The sequence below is a fragment of the Perognathus longimembris genome, chromosome 19 (genome assembly GCF_023159225.1).
Source record: "Perognathus longimembris pacificus isolate PPM17 chromosome 19, ASM2315922v1, whole genome shotgun sequence".
Taxonomy (NCBI): domain Eukaryota; kingdom Metazoa; phylum Chordata; class Mammalia; order Rodentia; family Heteromyidae; genus Perognathus; species Perognathus longimembris.
In genome coordinates this window covers 23617154-23637307 of record NC_063179.1, presented here as the reverse complement: position 1 = coordinate 23637307, position 20154 = coordinate 23617154, and the positions used below count along the sequence as shown (strand labels likewise).

At 38.2% G+C, this 20154-nt stretch overlaps 1 protein-coding gene across 1 annotated transcript in view; it reads left to right on the top strand.

Moving 5' to 3' along the window:
• Positions 1–20154, top strand: part of Mroh2b (maestro heat like repeat family member 2B) — a 63098-nt gene that overhangs the window by 14730 nt on the left and 28214 nt on the right. The window contains exons 11-21 of the mRNA XM_048368244.1: positions 730–803; positions 3901–4023; positions 5972–6076; positions 8510–8666; positions 8813–8853; positions 9698–9839; positions 10416–10459; positions 14834–14941; positions 17781–17897; positions 19087–19194; positions 19896–20048. Of these exons, the coding sequence (XP_048224201.1) occupies positions 730–803; positions 3901–4023; positions 5972–6076; positions 8510–8666; positions 8813–8853; positions 9698–9839; positions 10416–10459; positions 14834–14941; positions 17781–17897; positions 19087–19194; positions 19896–20048 (1172 nt within the window). The remainder of the gene's footprint in view (positions 1–729; positions 804–3900; positions 4024–5971; positions 6077–8509; positions 8667–8812; positions 8854–9697; positions 9840–10415; positions 10460–14833; positions 14942–17780; positions 17898–19086; positions 19195–19895; positions 20049–20154) is intronic.

Genomic DNA, 20154 nt, shown 5'->3' with positions numbered 1-20154 from the left:
TAATGCCTAAACTGATGTTTCTACTTGCCCTCTTTCTTTCATATTTATGGATATGTTCAATTGAGAAGGTTAGATAGAATTTTTGACAATCAAACTCAGAATTTAGGAAATCCAATGGCTTGGTGAAGTGACCCTATAATAAACCAGAGGTAGATGGATGTAGTAAATAATTCTCTACAGACTGGCACAGTTTAAAAACAATGAAACTTAATGAGTCAGCATTTCCCATTTCTTACAGTTAGCGTATATTTTCATAATATCAAGAATATCTTTAAGTTAATAGCTTCTTTAGTTACAACTGCCCATATTATTTTTCTTTTGCTGTAAAACAATAGTATATTATAAAACTGATAACTTCTTTGGTTCTATAAAATAGGAGAATTTATTTTGTACAGTATAGTACAGGTTTTTTTAAACCTAGTTAACACTATTATCTAAGGGTCAGCAGTTAGAAATACAAAGTAGTCTCACAAAGTTTGTGGCTAATGCATTATATATAGTGTAGTGAACCTATGAATAATCTAAAATTTTAAGCAAGATGACACAAATGTTACAGGAAACACAGCAACAGAAGTGGTTAAAAATTGGACAAGAAGAAGGCAAGGGGAAACTGAACCATATAAGATTTTAAAAATTTTGATTTTTCAATATGTACCTTAATGATAAAGGTTTTGGTCAATCATAAAACAGGAGACCTCTGACCTCAAAATTTCTCCCTTTGCCTTTCAGAGCCCAGATTGAGGGATTATGTCATGTCCATTGAAAGAACAACCAAAGTTGTCATGGGGGACCCCAGTATAAAAGTAAGAAATTAATAGGCATTTGGTTGATGATAGTTTTAGTAATGAGGAATGATTGAAGTGATTGCTCTCTTAAGGATCTCCCATGAGACTGAATTGTAGAGTTTGATGATCAGTGCCAATCCCAAGAAGATAAATTGAAGGTAGAATCCAAAATTCCATACAATTCCAGTATTCAAGTGCTTCTCAGGAAACACACTTTCACCCACAGAGCACTATGCCAATATTCTTCAGATTGTTTGCAAAATTGTTTCTTAGTTAAAAAATAATGTGTCTTGATTCCAAAAGTAGTAACCCTTGATTCTTGTATTTTTGTATTTCTATGAGACTATCACAGGGAATTTAGGCACTTGCAGTCCAGCCATTGGTATATGTTTCCAAGGAGATTTCCACTGAGGAAAATCATGGGTGCTCAGGATGTGTAGAGCAGAGTACTCTAAAATTATACCCTGCAGTTCATAACGATGATATAAATTGACAATGATGTGGGGCTGACTGAGAGTTTCTCTTAAATATATATCATGTACACAAGAATTTTCAATTTTTATTTCTGAGGTTTCTTCTTACTTATGTGTATGTGTGTTTTTTAAAAACCATACTTGGTCAAAACTACCTGTAATAAATCCATGAATAAGTCAGACTTACTATATTAGATTTCTCTCCACCACCACCCTGCTTCTTTTTTCTTTTCTTTCTTTCTTTCTTCCTTTTTCTCTCTCTCTTTCTTTCTTTCTTTCTTTCTTTCTTTCTTTCTTTCTGTCTTTCTTTCTTTCTTTCTTTCTGTCTTTCTGTCTTTCTTTTCTTTCTTTCTTTCTCTTTCTTTCTTTCTTTCTCTCTCTCTCTCTTTCTTTCTTTCTTTCTTTCTTTCTTTCTTTCTTTCTTTCTTTCTTCCTTCCTTCCTTCCTTCCTTCCTTCCTTCCTTCCCAAACCTGGGGCTTGAACTCTGTACCTGGGAGTGGTTCCTGAGCTTGTTGCTCCAGACTCTACCCTTTGAAACATCATTCCACTTCTTAGATTTCTCATTCCTTGGTACTTGATTAAATCATTCCATTTTAGAAAATACAGGGGAAAAAATCTTTTAAAAAATCAGGAGCCATTGTAATTTTTTAAAGAAACATGTGCTTGGTTTGAAACAAACCTCTTGGACAAGAAAAAATTTACATGAAAAAAATTCATGAAAGTAGAAAGGTGACTTACAGGAAAGGGGAAAGGGGCCAGAGAAAGAAGGAAAGGGGACAAGCAAGAGTTATTAGGAAGGAGTAAATAGGATCAAAGTAAATTATATACATGTGTGAAAATGTCATGAACAAACTCATTTAAAATGTAGGAAATTTTTAAAGAAATGCCTACTCTATAAAGGTTCTTCTTTGGAGACAATAAATGTCAAATAAAAATTACAAAATTCAAAACTAGAACAAATGGAATGATAAAATTTTAAGATAGATATGTTTTACTTTTGAATGTTATATAATGCATCATGTATCAAAACATTACATGCCACCTCATTAGTATGTATTAGCCTTTTTTTTACACTTTTATTGCCTTATATTAGTTGTACAAGTAGGGTTCATAGGGACATTATTATGCATGCATAAAATGTACCTGAAACTCATACCTCATAGCTCTCCATCCCCTCTTTTCTCCTTTTAAAAATAATTTCAGCAAGTTTCATTGTTCTCTTCTTATATGCATGCATATTTGCCATTTCATTCTCTAGTTTTTTTTTTTTTTTTTTTTTTTTTTGGCCATTCCTGGGCCTTGGACTCAGGGCCTGAGCACTGTCCCTGGCTTCTTCCCGCTCAAGGCTAGCACTCTGCCACTTGAGCCACAGAGCCGCTTCTGGCCATTTTCTGTATATGTGGTGCTGGGGAATCGAACCTAGGGCCTCGTGTATCCGAGGCAGGCACTCTTGCCACTAGGCTATATCCCCAGCCCCTCATTCTCTAGTTTTTAGTAATAAAATAAAATTTAAAAATGTATCTTCAGAAGCCAGAGTCTAGGGACTTATTCCTGCAATCCTAGTTACTCATTAGGCTGAGATCTGAAGATCATGATTCCAAGCCACACCAGACAGAAAAGTCCATGAGAGAAATATAGAGATGCAGATATCATGTGTATGTATGTGTATATTGATATTTACAAATAAAATTAGTCTGTGGTGGCAAATGCCAAAATAAAGATTTTTCATCAGGACTGACATCAAAAGGGGCAGAGGAAAAGATCCTTGAACCAAGATGATTACAGAGGTTTATACATACATAAAAATTCATTAAGATTCAATTTTAAATTTATAATTTATATATTTTACTCTCTATAGTGTCTAAGTTATTCTAGCATATTTCTAAATTTGTACTTGTGTGTTTTGGGCACCAGATATTTATTTTATTTATAATAAAAGGAAGATATTCTGCCACATCATTCAGGGAGTCTTTGGGGTGTGGTCAAAAAACTTGAATTGAGATTTGTCAGGGATAGCACATTCCATATGATGTGCAGTGATGTTTTTAAAGGAAGAAAAAGCAGATAAAGTTCTTCTAAGAGGCTTTTGCTTGTTTGGTCTCTAGTAACTGTATTTAAAATAGCAATAGATAGATAGATACATAGATAGATATGCATATATGGGTACATGTGCATACATATATGTTATATATGTATGTATATGATACATATAGATAACACATATGTATATATTACACATTGATGGGTGTGGGGGAGGAGTAATCCAGTTACTGAAGAAGCCAATGAAAGAATTAGGACAAGACTTTAGAATAAAATATCATGCTGGTATGGGTGGTTCACACCTGTAATCTGAAATCAAGGCAGTGTTCTAGTCCAAAGTTACCAACATTTTATAATATATAATAGTAGAAGATATGTCTTTGGAATCAAGGAGAAATGTTTTGGTTAAAGAGATTATTTCCCATGATTTTCTTGGTTACTTCCTGATTCATCTATTTATAATCTTATAGATTATTCAGTTTATACTTCTTATAAAAGCTCCCATCTATGAGTCGTTTATGAAAATTACAGGATAAGAAAGAATAAATTTCCATTCTGCTAAACATACTAAAACATTGCAATTTCATTGGTCTTGTACCAGGTAAGGTATGCCACACTTCTCCTCATCCAAACTATGTGTGAAAAGTGCTACATCGAAGCCCGGGAAGGATGGCCCTTGATTGATTATATCTTCTCCCAGTTTGCAGCATCCCACAAAAAACTGGTATGAAGCCGTTGTAGTTTTGTTTTACCTTATAGAATGTGTAGTTGACTCAATGTCACTTTTAAAACTAACCAGGCGGGCTGGGAATATGGCCTAATGGTAGAATGCTTGCCTCATATACATGAAGCCCTGCGTTCAATTCCTCAGCACCACATATATAGAGGGGAAAAAAAAAAAAAAAAACAGAAGTGACGCTGTGGCTCAAGTGGTAGAGTGCTAGAAGAAGCCAGGGATAGTGTTCGGGCCCTGAGTTCAAACCACAGGACTAATTTAAAAAAAAAAAAAACAGACCAGCCTACATTAATTAACTGAAATACAAATCAAAACTACACTGCAATCCTATCTCATCTGAATCAGAATGAATATCATGAAGAAACAAGTACTGGATAGGATGTGAAGGAAACAGAACCCTGATAAGCTATTGGTAAGAGTGTAAAGTAGTTTAGCACGTATAGAAATATGTATGGTCCAGTAGATATATATGTACAGATATGCATGTACATACAAGTATATGTATATATGTACACATATATACTCATTATTCATACCCTAGTCATAATACTCAGGTGATGGAATTTACCTAATGTGTCAATTTATGTATGAATGGATATGGAATTGTGGTATACATATGCAATGGAGTTTTCAGCTATAAAGAAGAATGAAATCATGTTATTTTCAGGAAGATGGATAAATAGTACTTGAATTTATCTTATTAATGAAAAGATGTCACACTCAAAAAGACAAATAGTGCATGTACTCTTCCATATGCAGAATCTAGATTTCTTTTTAATGACATGAGCATAGAAGAGGTACTATTTGGGAAGAGGAAAAGGACTGAGAGAAATGAAAGAATACCAGAGAGAGAGAGAGAGAGAGAGAGAGAGAGAGAGAGAGAGAGAGAGAGAGTAATGAGGGTAGATAGAATCAAAGTACACTGTATATGTGGATGAGAAAGTCATAATGAAACTCATTATCTTCTACAATTAATATACAATGAATTATAAAGGAGGGAAATGTGCTGAAGCAGGTGGCTTATAAACAGAACTTACTTATCACTGTTCTGGAGGCTGGGAAGCCCGACAGGCAGAGTCTGGTGAAGGCCGGCCTCTTCACAGATGATTCTGTGCCCAACCATGGCAGAGAGCTAGTAGCTCTGTGGTCTCTATCCTGCGAGGGCTCTGCCCTCGCCCATGACCTAATCACCTCCCACACACCACAGTTCACCTCAAAGTATGAGGAATTGAATGTTGTAACTTAGTGCAGACAAGAGCATTCGGCTCATAGCAACCACCTATAGACTTTTTTTTTCAATTTTTTATTATCAAACTGATGTACAGAGAGGTTAGTTTCATACGTCAGGCATTGGATACAGTTCTTGTACTGTTTGTTACCTTGTCCTTCATACCCCTCTTCCTCCTCCCCCTTTCCCTTTCCCCCCCTGAGGTGTTCAGTTCACTTACACCAAACAGTTTTGCAAGTATTGCTTTTGTAGTTGTTTGTCTTTTTTTACCCTGTGTCTCTCAATTTTGGTATTCCCTTTCAATTTCCTACTTCTAATACCAGTATACACGGTTTCCAATATACTCAGATAAGATTACATAGATTTAAGATGTCGTCACTCTGGGAAATTACTAGCCGCTCCTGTAGAAAGTAGTACTTGGAAAGAAATTCCCCTGAGAAAATGACAAAGGTCTACAGGACAGTGGGGAAGAGCCTCAGCAGGGAAAGATCCTCACAATTTTTGCCTTTGTATATTGGCCAAGTGTGTGTTTCCAATTCATTCCTCCAACGGGCCATTTCCAATGGGATTAGAGGTTGGAAACCCAGATCACTGTTTCCCATGAGCCCCTTAAGTTAAAATATGACTCTTCCCCTCCAGGGAACACATCCAAGGAAGGTTAGCAGGACTAAGGGGGGATTGCTACTACTTGTCATGTCTTTCTTAAAGGAGAAGCCGGTGAAACCCATGGATGAAAAGGGAGAGAAATATATTCAAGAAACAAGCCTTAAGGTCTTAAAATCTCTAGATCCACTGGTCATTGGAATGCCCCAGGTAAGGAGTTTGTTTTCCCTTCTCTTTTCATGGCAGTATGGGGGCTTGCACTCAGCCCCTAAGAGCTGTCTCTTAGCTTTTTCACTCTAGGCAGACAGTTTACCACTCGAGCCACAGCTCCACTTCCAGGGTTTTTGGGTGGTTAATTGAAGAGAAGAATCTCATGGACTTTCCTGCCTGGGCTAGCTTCCAACCAGGATCAGTCAGATCGCAGTCTCATGAGTAGCTAGAATTCCATGCGCCACTGGCATCCAACTGTTTTTGCTTTTGTTTGAGACAGTGTCTTGCTTTGGAACCCAGGCTTGTCTCAAATTTGAGCTCCTCCTGTTTCAGCCTCCTGAATGCTGGGAGTACAGATGAATGACAGCCACCATGACTGGCTATCTTCAGCTTTTTTTCTCTGACTTAGATGTGTATTATGATGTTGAATACCCAGTACATAGTGGTTTCTCAAATTCAATTATTTAATTAAGCAATTAACTTACTAACTGAGCAATTAACACAAAGTATTTATATGTATTTTGTGCATGACAATTTGTGTTTTAATATTTCTCTTCTATTCCTAACCCATCTAGAAATATTAAGTAGTACATACAATTCTAACAAAATATGCCAGACTTTTCTCTATTTATCTGAAAAGGTGTTTAAAAGAACACCCATATTCAGGCCTCATGGAGACCTAATTAATCTGCACCTTAAAACGAGATGCTTTTGGCCGGGCTCATGCTTGTAATCCTAGGTACTAAGGCGGCTGATATCTAGGAGTTGCTATTCAAAGCCAGCCTAGGCAGGAAAATCCATGACACTTTGGGTTTTCTTTTTAATTTAATTTTATTGTAAAGGTGATGTAAGAGGGGTTACAGTTACATATGTAAGGCAGTGAATACATTTCTTGTCATACTTGTTACTGCCTCCCTCATTTTTCTCCCCCCTTCTCCCTCCCATTCTCTCCCATCCCCCAAGTTATACAGTTAATTTCCAACATATTGTCTTGAGAGAATTGCTGTTGCATCGGTTCACCCTTTATCTTTTGTCTCACCATTTTGATGTTCCCCTTCCCTTTCCTAATTCAAACATATATACAATACCCAGGGTACTAAAATCAAATACAGTGACAACAGGGGATAAACTATAGGAAAGTAAAAAGAGATTCTTTTCTCCAATTAACCACCAGAAAACTGAAAGTGGCACTGTGGCTCAAAGTGGTAGAGCCTTAAGCAAAAGAGCTCAGGACAGTGCTCAGGCACTGATTTCAAGCCCAGTGACTAACAGTGACAAAAAAGGGAGGGGGGAGGGTGATGGAGGAGAAGGAGGGTGAAATCTGCATTTCCATATCCTGCAAAAGGGTTTCAGTGTCTAAAAGTACCCAGAAGAGTCAGGATACAATATACAACAATAAACAGACTGCTCAGTTTTAGGAGATCAGGGGCTTCGTGTATGATGGTTTATAGTTGAATTTATGGTTTATAGTTGTATTTATTTTAAATACAAGTTTCCAAGCTATATAGAGAGCCTATTGCTTCAACATATCTATACATGGGACTCTTGAGTCTACACTCAAATAAGTGTCAGTAATGTTGATGGATAAAATTGAATTCTTCTAAACCAGAAGTAAATGACCAAAATTAATAGTAATACTATAGTTTCCAGAGGAGTCTAGAATATAAAGGTTCTGTCATAACAAACTCCTACGTTGAGGGTGATGAATCAAGGAAGTTTAAAGTAAGCAAGGGTCAAACACTAGAAATGATAATGTGGAAATTCAGTGGAAGGACATCAGGTCGACGGAGACTGTTTATCAGATCTGATGCAACTCCTGGGAAGTGCATCTGGTCACAATAATAGGAACGAAACATGGAAGGGTAGGAGTTATCCTACAGTATCAAAAAACAGCTGTGTGGTTGAGACAAGTGACAAGGAAGAGGGAAGTCTTCAAGTTGACATCAAAGTTTCCATTAGGATACCTTAAGAAACAACAGATACTGTAGACCCCAAGCACAAAGATGAGAACCTGCAGCAAAGAGCATAACAGCAACTCATTCACGATCCTCTCCCAGTCATTCTCCACTGGGTCATTCGCACTCCACCCTTGGAGATCTGGGAAATACATGAGGCATGTTTCACAACGGCAAGAAGAAAACTGACACGGGTTGAGTAAACTCAGGAAGGTTAGCCTTTCTAGAGTGCTTGGAACAATTGTCTTACCCCAAATTGGAGACAACCCCATAGAAAAAGACTGACCAACACTCACTATAACCAGCACCTAAAAATAAATACATTGTGCAGAGATTTTATTTAATGATTTCATTTGGGCATGGCCCACATGAGTGATAGAATAAGAAGTGAATAAAGTTTCTAAATCAGAGGGAAGGATTAGAGAAACCATGGGAAAGGAGAAGCAATGCTTCTCATCTTGCCCTATGTTTTCCACAGGTGCTATGGCCAAGAATCCTGACTTTTGTGGTCCCTGTAGAATATACGGGAACTCTGGAGCACCTGTTTAATATCATCAGAATTCTGGTTATGGCAGAGGAAAGGAAGAAGCATGATATCAAGCAGTCAACAGCACTTGTCATCTCTACAGGAGCTGGTTTGTACATTCGTCATCCAAGTAAAGCTTTTCTATCACAAGATACTTCTTTCCAGAAAGGTTCCCATCCTTTGCTCCTAACACCCAGCCCCAATCTCAATGTTTCTAGCTCCCACAGTGATGATGAAAATTGCTTTCTTTTCCAGTCAATCTTCCTTCACCACATCAGCTACTGGCAAGACTTCTGGTGAGTGAGTCACAACGTACCTCTGGAAGATAAATCCAAGCTGGTGTGAATAATTTAGCTCAAAATAAAATGCTAATAAAATTGCACATGGACTTCAAACTAAAAGAAACACTAAAATGGCATGATAAATTTTGTCGTACTAATGATGCTCATGAATATTTATTAATGACAAGATTCACTTAGTGCTTTGAAATGCTTGTTAAACTTTATGATTTTGAAATAAGCCTGAGCTGAATCTCATCCATAAATAACATCAAACAAATTACACATCTAAAACAGTGTGGAATTTATTTTCTTAAAAGAAATATTTAAGTATGATTCTTTCCATTTGATTTTCATTGATGGGTTTCCATATATTACTTTACCTTTGTCTTCAGGGGGGAAAGCTAGAAGAAAGATTAACTAAGCTTTTTTTTTTTTTTTTTTTTTTTTTTTTTTTTTTTTTTGCCAGTCCTGGGGCTTGGACTCAGGGCCTGAGCACTGGCCCTGGCTTCTTTTTGCTCAAGGGTAGCACTCTGCCACTTGAGCTACAGTGCCACTTCGGCCCATTTTCTATATATGTGGTGCTGGGGAAATTAACCCAGGGCTTCATGTATGCGAGGCAAGCACTCTTGCCACTAGGCCATATTCCCAGCTCTAAGCATTGATTTTTGTTTTAGAATAACCAAACATACTATGATGATTTGGCTAAAGATTGTCCAATTTAGTATTCAAGAGTAGCATACAACTTCTTTTTCCATTATTTCTCTCTGAGAGAGACAGAGAGAAGGGAGGGAGAAAAGGTAGTAAACCATTTAAATACTTCAAAAACTGATGGTGAGAAATTTTCTCTTCTATTCTTCAGGTAATATCTATGCTTGCAAGCTTGGGGAAATTATGTGGGGCTGGTGCAATAGGACTTTTGAAGATATTCCCTGGAATAATTCATCCAAATTTGGTAGACCTATGGAAAACACGTTTACCTGAGCTCCTGCAACCTCTAGAAGGTACAAGGGGATGGGTCTGGAATATTATGGGGTTGGAAAGCAAGAACATCGAGAGATGATGCACCATTTCTCTGTGTAAATCCACAAGGCAAAATTTCTCATCTCAATTAAAAGGATGAAATTGTTATGCAGGGTAAACAAATATATATATTTTTCTTGACTATCCTATAGTTCTCTGCTGACCTTCATACTATGAGCAGATCAAATTCCTACTTTGCAAGAATGTCTACTTTTGCTCTGGTCTTGTATTTAGAGAAATTGGCTTTATGTATATTGAAAGGTCCATATTATAATATATTATTAGAATACTAGAATACCCATATTAGAATATCAAAATATGATTATTGGTTTAGTAGTTACTTCTGAAATTTAAAAGAAATTGATTTTGTCACAGGTTGAAGACCCTCTCTCCACTTAACAATCACTTTTAAATTGTCAACAATGGATTTAGTCTCAAATGCCAATTCTAAGAGAAAAAAGTATGAAACAAAACTCTTAACATCCACTAGAAAACTGACAAGGCAATTTTTGAATCTTAGCTCATTTTTCAATTACTATATCAATTTTTATTTCTAGGAAAAAATGCCAGCATTGTGCTATGGGAAACCATGCTGCTTCAGGTAAGACTGCCTCCTAGAAAATTGTTGAAGATGGATGGCAAAATTACTGAAAGTTATTCCTCTTAGCAGCTAGACTAGTAAAAGAACTTGATGACAAAAGGCAGTGCACATCTTTACCAAAGCAAATGACTAAAATGCTAGAAGTGTTTCTTAAGGTTAATGTATCTTAAATCACCATAATATGAAGAATGATCTTTAGTTTTTCATCTGATTTGGAGTGAAAGATGGTCTTGAAGATTTTTCACACACCAGTATTCTTTCCTTTTACATATTTATTGTCAAGGTGATGCACAGAGGGGTTATAGTTACATATATAAGGTAATGACTACATTTCTTGTCAAACTTGTTACCTCCTCCCTCATTTTTCTCCCACCTTCCCTCCTCCCCAGCCCCCCACCCTGAGTTGTACAGTTGGTTTACTACATATTGTCTTGTAAGTATTGCTGTTGCATTGGTTCATCTTATTCTTTTGTAAGTGCCTCCTTTGACAACTGTATTCTTTTACAATTCACGATCAAGTTCATGTAAATTCCACTTTCATGCTCCTTAATGCAACTCTATTTCTTCCTCTGGATGTTTGTCTTTTTTCTGATTTCTAAAGATGAAAGCCCCTGTGTATTCCTTCCCAGAAAAGAATCTCCTCTCTCTGCCATAAACTTGTTGGGCCTTTTATAAGTTACTAGGACCACAGGCAATGCCAAATGTGAGAGCTACCAAAATACAGACAGAATTGAAAAGGAGATTTCAATTTCAGAAGCCTATAGGAGGTCATATAGCATATGGACAGAGAGCTTACTATAGCAGGTTTTCAATTCATAACAGTCTATAGGAATTCCCTGTGGATTCTTAAAACTTACCCTTTCCAGTGACCTTTCCATAGAACTTTCTCCACCTCCTTTCAAGTCCTCTTCTAGAATCTGAGCTTCTGGGGTAGTACCTGAGGACATTCTTTTCATGCATTCATTGTACAAAGTAGTGTACTTTGATCATATTCCTCCTTTCCACTCGTCTTCTGTATGTCCCTTCTGCTTGTTTGAGTGTTCTTTCTCTTTCTAAACAGTGTGCATACTACTTTTGTGACTTTAGTTTTATCTGTTTTTGCTATTTAACAAAACAGTTTATGGATACAATGGATCCTGATCAATGTCACCCCTTTCAACATTTTCAAAGTTCAGATTTCACATATGAGAAAAGTGTATGCTATTTGTTTTTTTGAGGCTGGCTTATTTGGCTTAACATAATGGTCTCCAGATCCATTCACTTTCCTGAAAATTAAGTAATTTTGTTATTCTTTATAGGTATATGATAGTCTGTTACATGATATGTCACATGTTCTATCCTTATCTGATATATGTATACATATATGTGTGTATGTATGTATATATATATATACACATACATATATACATACCGCTTTTAATCCATTTATTTTTGTTGGGCCCTCATACTGATTCAATAACTTGGCTATTGTAAGTTTAAAAGCATGAGTATGAAGGGACCTCTATTGTATATTGACTATAATTCTTTCACATATATACACCCAGATGTGATATGGAAAATTCAAATTATAGGGGTTTTGTTTGTTTTGCTAGTCCTGGGGCTTAGACTTAGGGCCTGAGCACTGTCCCTGGTTTCTTTTTGCTCAAGGCTAGCACTCTACCACTAAGCCACATTCCCAGCCCCTATTTTTAGGTTTTTGAGGAGCTGCCATAATGATATCCCCAGCGCCTGCACTAAGCAACATCTTTACCAGCGGTATATAAGGGCTCTCTTTGTTCACACCCTCACCAGCATTAGCTGATTTTTTTTTTCTGACTCTCACTTTCACTTGGGTAAAATGGAATCTTAGTGTAGTTTTGATTTACATTTGCCTAAGTGCTAAAGATGTTGACGTTTTTATGTATTTGTTGGCCATATTTTATTCTTTGGGGGGAATTATCTGTTCAAGCCAAGTACCAATGGTTCATGGCTGTAATCATACTGACATGGGAGACTGAGACATGGAATGTTGAGGTTCAAAGCCAGCCCAGGAAGAGTAGTCTGAGAAATTCAATCTCCAATTAACCATCAAGCTGTTGGAATAGTCTGAGAAACTCAATCTCCAATTAACCAGCAAAATGGGATTGTTCTGATTTCTTCCTCAACATGTTAGTGTTGGTGTATAAATAAGATGCAGATCAAAACCATCATGATGTAAAGGCCCTCAGCAGTTAGCTGTAACCAATATAAGATCTGAAAGTGACTATTCTTCTCATTTGGACCTCAATTCTGAGACCTACTTCTTCCTCTTAACTCCATGCTTCTCTTATGCTCTGCACCTTCTATAAAACTTTCTTCCCTGTTTCCTAACGCTACCATTATGGAATAACAGTCTTCACAAGAAAGAAGTTTCCTTCTCTAGCAGGGAGCCTTCAGAACATCACATTTCTTCTCTATCTTGACTATACAGAAGCATAATTTGTTTTTCCCAAAAACAACATGCACCTCAGATACATGAGGCCCTGGGTTCGATTCCCCAGCACCACATATACAGAAAACGGCCAGAAGCGGTGCTGTGGCTCAAGTGGCAGAGTGCTAGCCTTGAGCAAAGAGAAGCCAGGGACAGTGCTCAGGCCCTGAGTCCAAGGCCCAGGACTGGCCAAAAAAAAAACATGCAGAAATCTTCTTACAGTTTCAAAAGTGTTTAATTTCTTCTCCCTAAGGCACCCTCTGGATTTGCTCTCCTGATAAATGTTTTCAAATCTTTTCACTTTTTTTTTATATCTAGTGTCTTTTCTAAGATTCGGGTAGAAAAAGTATAATAGTACATTTTTTTTCAAATTTTTATTATCAATCCGATGTACAGAGAGGTTACAGTTTCATACGTTAGGCATTGGATACATTTCTTATACTGTTTGTTACCTCATCCCTCAATCGCCCCTCCCTCCTCCCCTTTTCCCTTTCCCCCCATGAGGTGTTCAGTTCACTTACACCAAACAGTTTTGTGTTTTTTTTTACCAAACAGTTTTGCAAGTATTGTTTTTGTAATTGTTTGTCCTTTTTTACCCTGTGTCTCTCAATTTTTTTTTTTTTGGCCAGTCCTGGGCCTTGGACTCAGGGCCTGAGCACTGTCCCTGGCTTCTTCCCGCTCAAGGCTAGCACTCTGCCACTTGAGCCACAGCGCCGCTTCTGGCCGTTTTCTGTATATGTGGTGCTGGGGAATCGAACCTAGGGCCTCGTGTATCCGAGGCAGGCACTCTTGCCACTAGGCTATATCCCCAGCCCTGTGTCTCTCAATTTTGGTATTCCCTTTCAATTTCAATTCTAATACCAGTATAGACGGTTTCCAATATACTCAGATAAGATCACAGAGATAGTGTAGATACAACCACAGGAAGGTGATACAAGAACATCATCAATAGTAGAAGCTACAGATACACATGGGACGCTGAAAGTAGTTACAACTGTGATATAACAATCGGTTCCATAACATGGAGTTCATTCCACTTAGCATCATCTTATGTGTTCATAAGGGTATAGCTATTGGTCTCTTGTGATGCTCTTCTGTGACTTGCCTAAACCTGGCTAATTATTCCCAATAAGGGAGACCATAGAGTCCATGTTTCTTTGGGTCTGGCTCACTTCACTTAGTATAATTTTTTCCAAGTCCCTCCATTTCCTTAAAAATGGGGCAATGTCATTCTTTCTGATAGAGGCATAATATTCCATTGTGTATATGTACCACATTTTCCTGATCCATTCGTCTACTGAGGGGCATCTGGGTTGGTTCCAGATTCTAGCTATGACAAATTGCGAATAGCACATATTTTAATCACAATGGATTTTGTCCTTCCAAAAGATACACACACACACACACACACACACACACACACACACACACACACACACTACTTTTAATCGAATCAGAACAAGAGTTCAGAGGACTCACTATGTTCCTGCCTCAGAACAATTGTCAGCAAACCAGGCATACTCAGTTACTACTGTGGAAGTTGACAGAAATGCACTTGCTCACCTAACTAATTCTACAAGACCTTTTCCAAATCTATCAACACTTGAGAAAATATTAATGTCAATTCATATTTCAAATTGTACTCATTTTCATTTTAAGTCTTTTAGTGGTTGTTAAGAAGAAAAAATAAGTTACTTATGTGAGTTAGTTAGTTCCACATCCTCTATATCTTATTCTTGATGCACATCCAGAAGATATTTCCCAATAGATAAAGAGGAAAAGTTCCAGTGGAGTTGCTTATTTTGTGAGAAAAGGAATAATCCCACTTAATATACACTTATGCTTTTAAATGATAAAGCAACCACAAGGTAACAAAACCAGTTTATCAACTATTATGCACGCTTGTATTCTACTTCCTCTCACAGTTGCTTAAAGAATCTTTGTGGAAAATCAATGACAAGGCCTGGACCATTCAACTGAGTCATGATTTCAGCAAGCAAATGGACAGTTACAGCAATACCTCCATGGAAAAGGTTGGTTTTTTTTCCACTAAGAGACTTTATGATCTACCTAGGAACCAAAATGGTTGTTCACCCTCCATCTTATCTATATTGCAACCAAAAGAAGTAGGAAATCATTATTTAAAAAAAAAAAACTTCTCCAGAGAGAACTGAGATCTGAGGACCACAGCTCAAAGGCAGCCCAGACAGATAAATACATAAGACACTTATCTCCATCCAATTAACCAGCAAAGGGCTGGATATTGAATTGTGGCTCAAGTGTTAGAACACCAATCAGCCTTGAGCAAAAAGCTAAAGGACAGCACCTGAACCCTGAATTCAAGTCCCAGTATCAGTACACACACACACACACACACACACACACACACACACACACACACACACACACACAGAGTTCCCTCCTTTTAAGATGATTTACTGAAAGTTGAACACTTCTACATCCTTCATCTCACACACATGCTTACATGTTTAGCTCCACCTATCTTCCAGGAAGAGTGGGGCAAGAGTGATATGTGCCTTCTAAAGAGATTCTCTTATAGAAGAGGAAGAATGATGGATACTCTCTGTCATATAACTGGTTAATGTTAGCTTATATCTTAGTTTCCATTGCACCAGTCTTGTGAGGTCAGCTGCCAGAAATGAGCTAGTTTAATGGAAGTCATATTATACTCAAAAGCCAGTTCTTCCATTTCTCTACCTATAAATGACCTCTCCATAACCTTCCACCCCATAGTCTTCCATTTTAAATGGGGTTTGGATCTTATGTCTTCTACTGACTCCTGTTTTCTCAGGGAGAATAGTGATTCGCTCTGGATCCTTGGCATATTCATCTGTAGGACAGAAACAGTGCCCATCTTTGAGGATTTTACTGTTAGGAAGGTTCAACACTATAAAATATAGGAAATGCTAGTGAAGTGCCTGGCATGAACTCAGTGCAAATGTAGTTTTGATCATGGTCACTAGTACATTAATACCATTCATAAATTAATTTCCCTGTAAAACACTTTCATTAGTCCCATTGCTGCTTAGCCCCACAAGTTCATTTATTATTAACTTTCACTTCTCCTATCCAATTTTTGAAATCCCCCCTCACTGATTGACTTTAATTTGGTGAATACGGATTCTCCAAACTGGCCTCCGAAGCTTGCAGATACCCACTAAAAAGCTTCCATGAGCAAAGCCTCATCTTTGCACAAACTCGACCTTTGCACTTTGTGTCATAGCATTGGCCCAACAGCTCCCAGACTCACAGGATGAGCCCAGGAAAATGGTAATATGGGTAAGCAGAGTAACTGAAGCAGTGAGCAGCCTAGATGGTTCTCAGCCTGTACACTTAAGCACAAATAAAGCAAGAGTAGGCTAGTTAGCTTTCGCTGGATAGCAAGTTATGTTTACTGACTTGAAGTAATAGAAACCCATTTAGTTCACAATTTTACACTTGGACACTTGGCTAGGCGGAGCTCAGCTGGACAGTCTTCTCAGTTCAGCTAAGCTCACAGGTGCATACTAGAAGTTGGTTTACACAGGACAGGCTTGATGAGGGTAGCTTTATGCCTGTGGTCTCACCCTCCAGAAGACTGAGGCTTACCCTCATGTGACAGCAAGAAAATACACCAGGTCTCTTGAAGTGTACCTTCAGGAGTGGCACACAATCACTTCCATCACATTCTTCTTCCCACAGTAAATCACAAAGGCAATTCCAAGAACTAGGAAAAGAAACAAACTTCTTGAGGGAAAGGATTGCAATGCCTTAGAGTAAGGAGGCATGAGAGAGGAAGAATAGAAACATGGCTGTTTTTGCACCTCATTGCATTTTCTCCAGGTGTTGTATTCCTATTTTCCTGGATTCTGCACTAAGTCCCAACCAGGAATATAATACACACAGAATAACACTCAACAGAGCAAAAGCAGAGAGGCAGATCTGGGCAGCTCTGAGACTCACCTTGTAGACCTAAGTCCTCTCCAAGGCAACAATATTTTCTACAGCCCAAGACTTTTCAAGACTCTTTTGCATTTTGAACTTTTTCCCCAAGAAGGAGTTTATAGAGATGCTTTACAGATGAATATTTTATTCAGTGTTGTGCACAGTTTTCCTCATTGTAATGCCATTATCATAGGAAACATTTTCTTTGGAAAGCCTGTCCATTCTCATAGTTGATATTACAGAATCACTCCATCTTGCTATTACCCGCTTAATCCAAGATAGAGTGGTCTGTGAAAGTTTTCCTGGATGTGTTTGTTTCAGTTCAGCCATTTGTTCCAGCATTTCTGCTTGTTCAATAGATTATTTTCTGATCAATGATAACCACTCAATAGCCATGAGGTATGCAGAATCCTGGAAGTGAACTGGCCTGTTTACTCTCCTGTACATGACAAGATGGAGACCCTAAATAAAGTGATGCTCATCTGATATGGCATTGCTATTATTGATTTGAATCCCAGAACTCATACTTCAGCCCATCTTCAAAATAATATGTCTTCATTAAGTATGGCTATTCAATGAGCATTTGTAAAGCATTTGTTAGCCACCAAAAACAGTACACTGGAGATACTACATAGGACCCTCAGCTTACCATGAGTCAAAATTCTGAGCATAAAGACAAACAAGAAAAGTGGGCTCATGCAGTAAAGAGTGAAAGGCACTTTAATGGTGGGGATTGAGGTGGGGAGGAGTACAGAGGAGCACATGTGGAAGACAGAGCCTGGGGCGAGAATGAGATAATGTGCAGACACACAGGACTATTAAGCAGTTACAAGTCAAAGCCAATTTGTTTCCTCCTGACCACTGCTTTAACTCCTTTAACTAAAATCTGATCATTAAAACCCTTGCTGTTCAACTTCTGTGTTCCAGAAATTCCTTTGGAAAGCCTTAGGAACCACCTTAGCCTCCTGCCAAGATACAGACTTTGTAAGCTCACAGATTAAGGAATTTCTGGTTTCTCCCAGCCAGCTGGGGGACCAAAGACAGGTGAGAACTTCTGCCCTCGATTTTTCTTATGATAAAGACCATTAATCCTAACTACAAAACATGTGACAAGTGTAATGATAATGTCTTACTTATAACCAAAGTTATTTATGCATGCATTCATGATACTCCAAAAGAGCATCTTTATTTGTTTTTTGTTTTTGTTGCCAGTCCTGGGGCATGGACTCAGGGCCTGAGCACTGTCCCTGGCTTCTTTTTGCTCAAGGCTAGCACTCTACCTCTTGAGCCACAGTGCCACTTCTGGCTTTTTTCTATATATGTGGTGCTGAGGAATTGAACCCAGGGCTTCATGTATATGAGGCGAGTACTTTACCAATAGGCCATATTCCCAGCCCCAGCCAAAAGAGCATCTTTAGAAGAATGAAGTTTTGCTGTTTAAATATCAATGCTCATTTTTTTAATCCAAGTCTGTGGAAAATATTGGAAAATGAATTTCAAACTTTCTTAGTTCACAAGAACATCTTTTCTATATTTTGGTATGTGATCAACCTGGAGTGATAAGAGAACACACATTCACTCATTCCTTAACTACCTTGGGCTAAAGAGAGTGTCTTATACATCTCTCCTCAGAAATTCTGAGAGGGTTACACAGGAGAAGCCACTAGACTTCGTTGAACTTTGAAAACTGCTGCTATATTGCTACACTTTCTTTTCTCATCCTCAGATACTATCATCTCTTGCTCTTGGCATTACTTTCCCATCTTTGTTAGACTTTTAGTTCTGCCATAGACTAAGAGACAATGTTATACTTGTACCATAACATGCTTTATTCCTTTAACATAAGTTCTCGGATGCCCCATACTCAGAGATAGCCCAGTGGCTCACCTGCTAGGTTACTTTAGGCTCCTGCTGCTTGATGTCACCCTGTTTATGCCCATCCCTCACCTCCATTTGTCTGCTTTTCTAATTACCATCTGGCATGTGATCTATTAAAAAATGTGCCTATATTTGTGTTTGCTCTTATCACTTCCCTATTGCTCTAGCACCAGTTCCCTTGGCAGTATGCCTCACAGAGACAGAGCTCTCTGTTCTCCACTGTACCCCAACACCCAGAAGAATGCCTGACACAGGGCTGCTGTCCCCTACATATTTATCAAATGAATGAATGAATAAAGAGCAAAATGATGAATGAAAGATTAAACTCAAAACCTTATTCCTTCTCTGATTTCAGGGAACAACATCTGTTTTAGGATATTGTGCAGAGAGCCACCTGGATATTGTCCTAAAAGTACTCAAAACATTCCAAGATGAGGAGAAGTTTTTTATCAATCGATGTAAGGTAAAAAGAATATTCTTCTCTAAAGCTCTCAGTCACTAAAACTTCAAGTAATACAGATTTCTTCCATGGGTATTTTATTTACATATTTCTTCTTAAAAGAAATGTATCTGCATATAACTTAACTATGCAAAGGACCTTCAGTGTGATCTTGACATCATGTATGTAATAGATTGTAATCAAGTTCATCCCAACTATGTCACTCTTTGCTTTTTCCATCTTGTTCTCAATCCAGTCCCCAGAAGTATACATTCCAGGTCAGAACTCTCCACACTCAGGTCCCATAGGCCCACCAGCTAGATCCCAGGCCCACTCACTTCTGTCTTGAGAGGCAACATGGAAGCATCTAATGGGCTCTGTGTGTGCCTTATTTGTCCTGCCAGCAGCTGTTCAGGCCTCACTTGTGGCTGTGATTGTGTGTGCTCTACTTCCCCCATGAGAGGGGAGAACCTATGAGCAAATAATTAGCAAACATGTCTTTTACTCCCTACATGTTCTCTCTATTCAAGTCTGACAGTCCCATGATAGTCCTAGCTGTCTGCACTGGTGTGGACCAAAGTATGCCACTGTTAAACTCATTTTCATTACTCCCAATCCAGTTTCATAGCTCCTGTAGTATCCCATGCACTTAAGGGGAACAAATATATCAGAACAAAAGAAACTCCTTAAATCACATTTTTACATCTCTCTTTCCTGATCTTCAGGGCATTTTTTCTGGGAAAAGGACCCTGACTAAGATTGACCTCATAGTGATCTACGGAGCAGTGGCCCTGCATGCTCCCAAGCTACAACTTCTCACAAGGCTTGACCACGACATCATGGCCCGAATCCTGTTTCTGTATAGCCAGTGTTCTCAGGTAACACCTGTCACAGGCTGCCTTGATTTCCAGACTGAGGTTACACACCTTACAGGAGTTCAACTTGTAGGAATCATTAGAATCTTTAACATGAAAACATATAAGC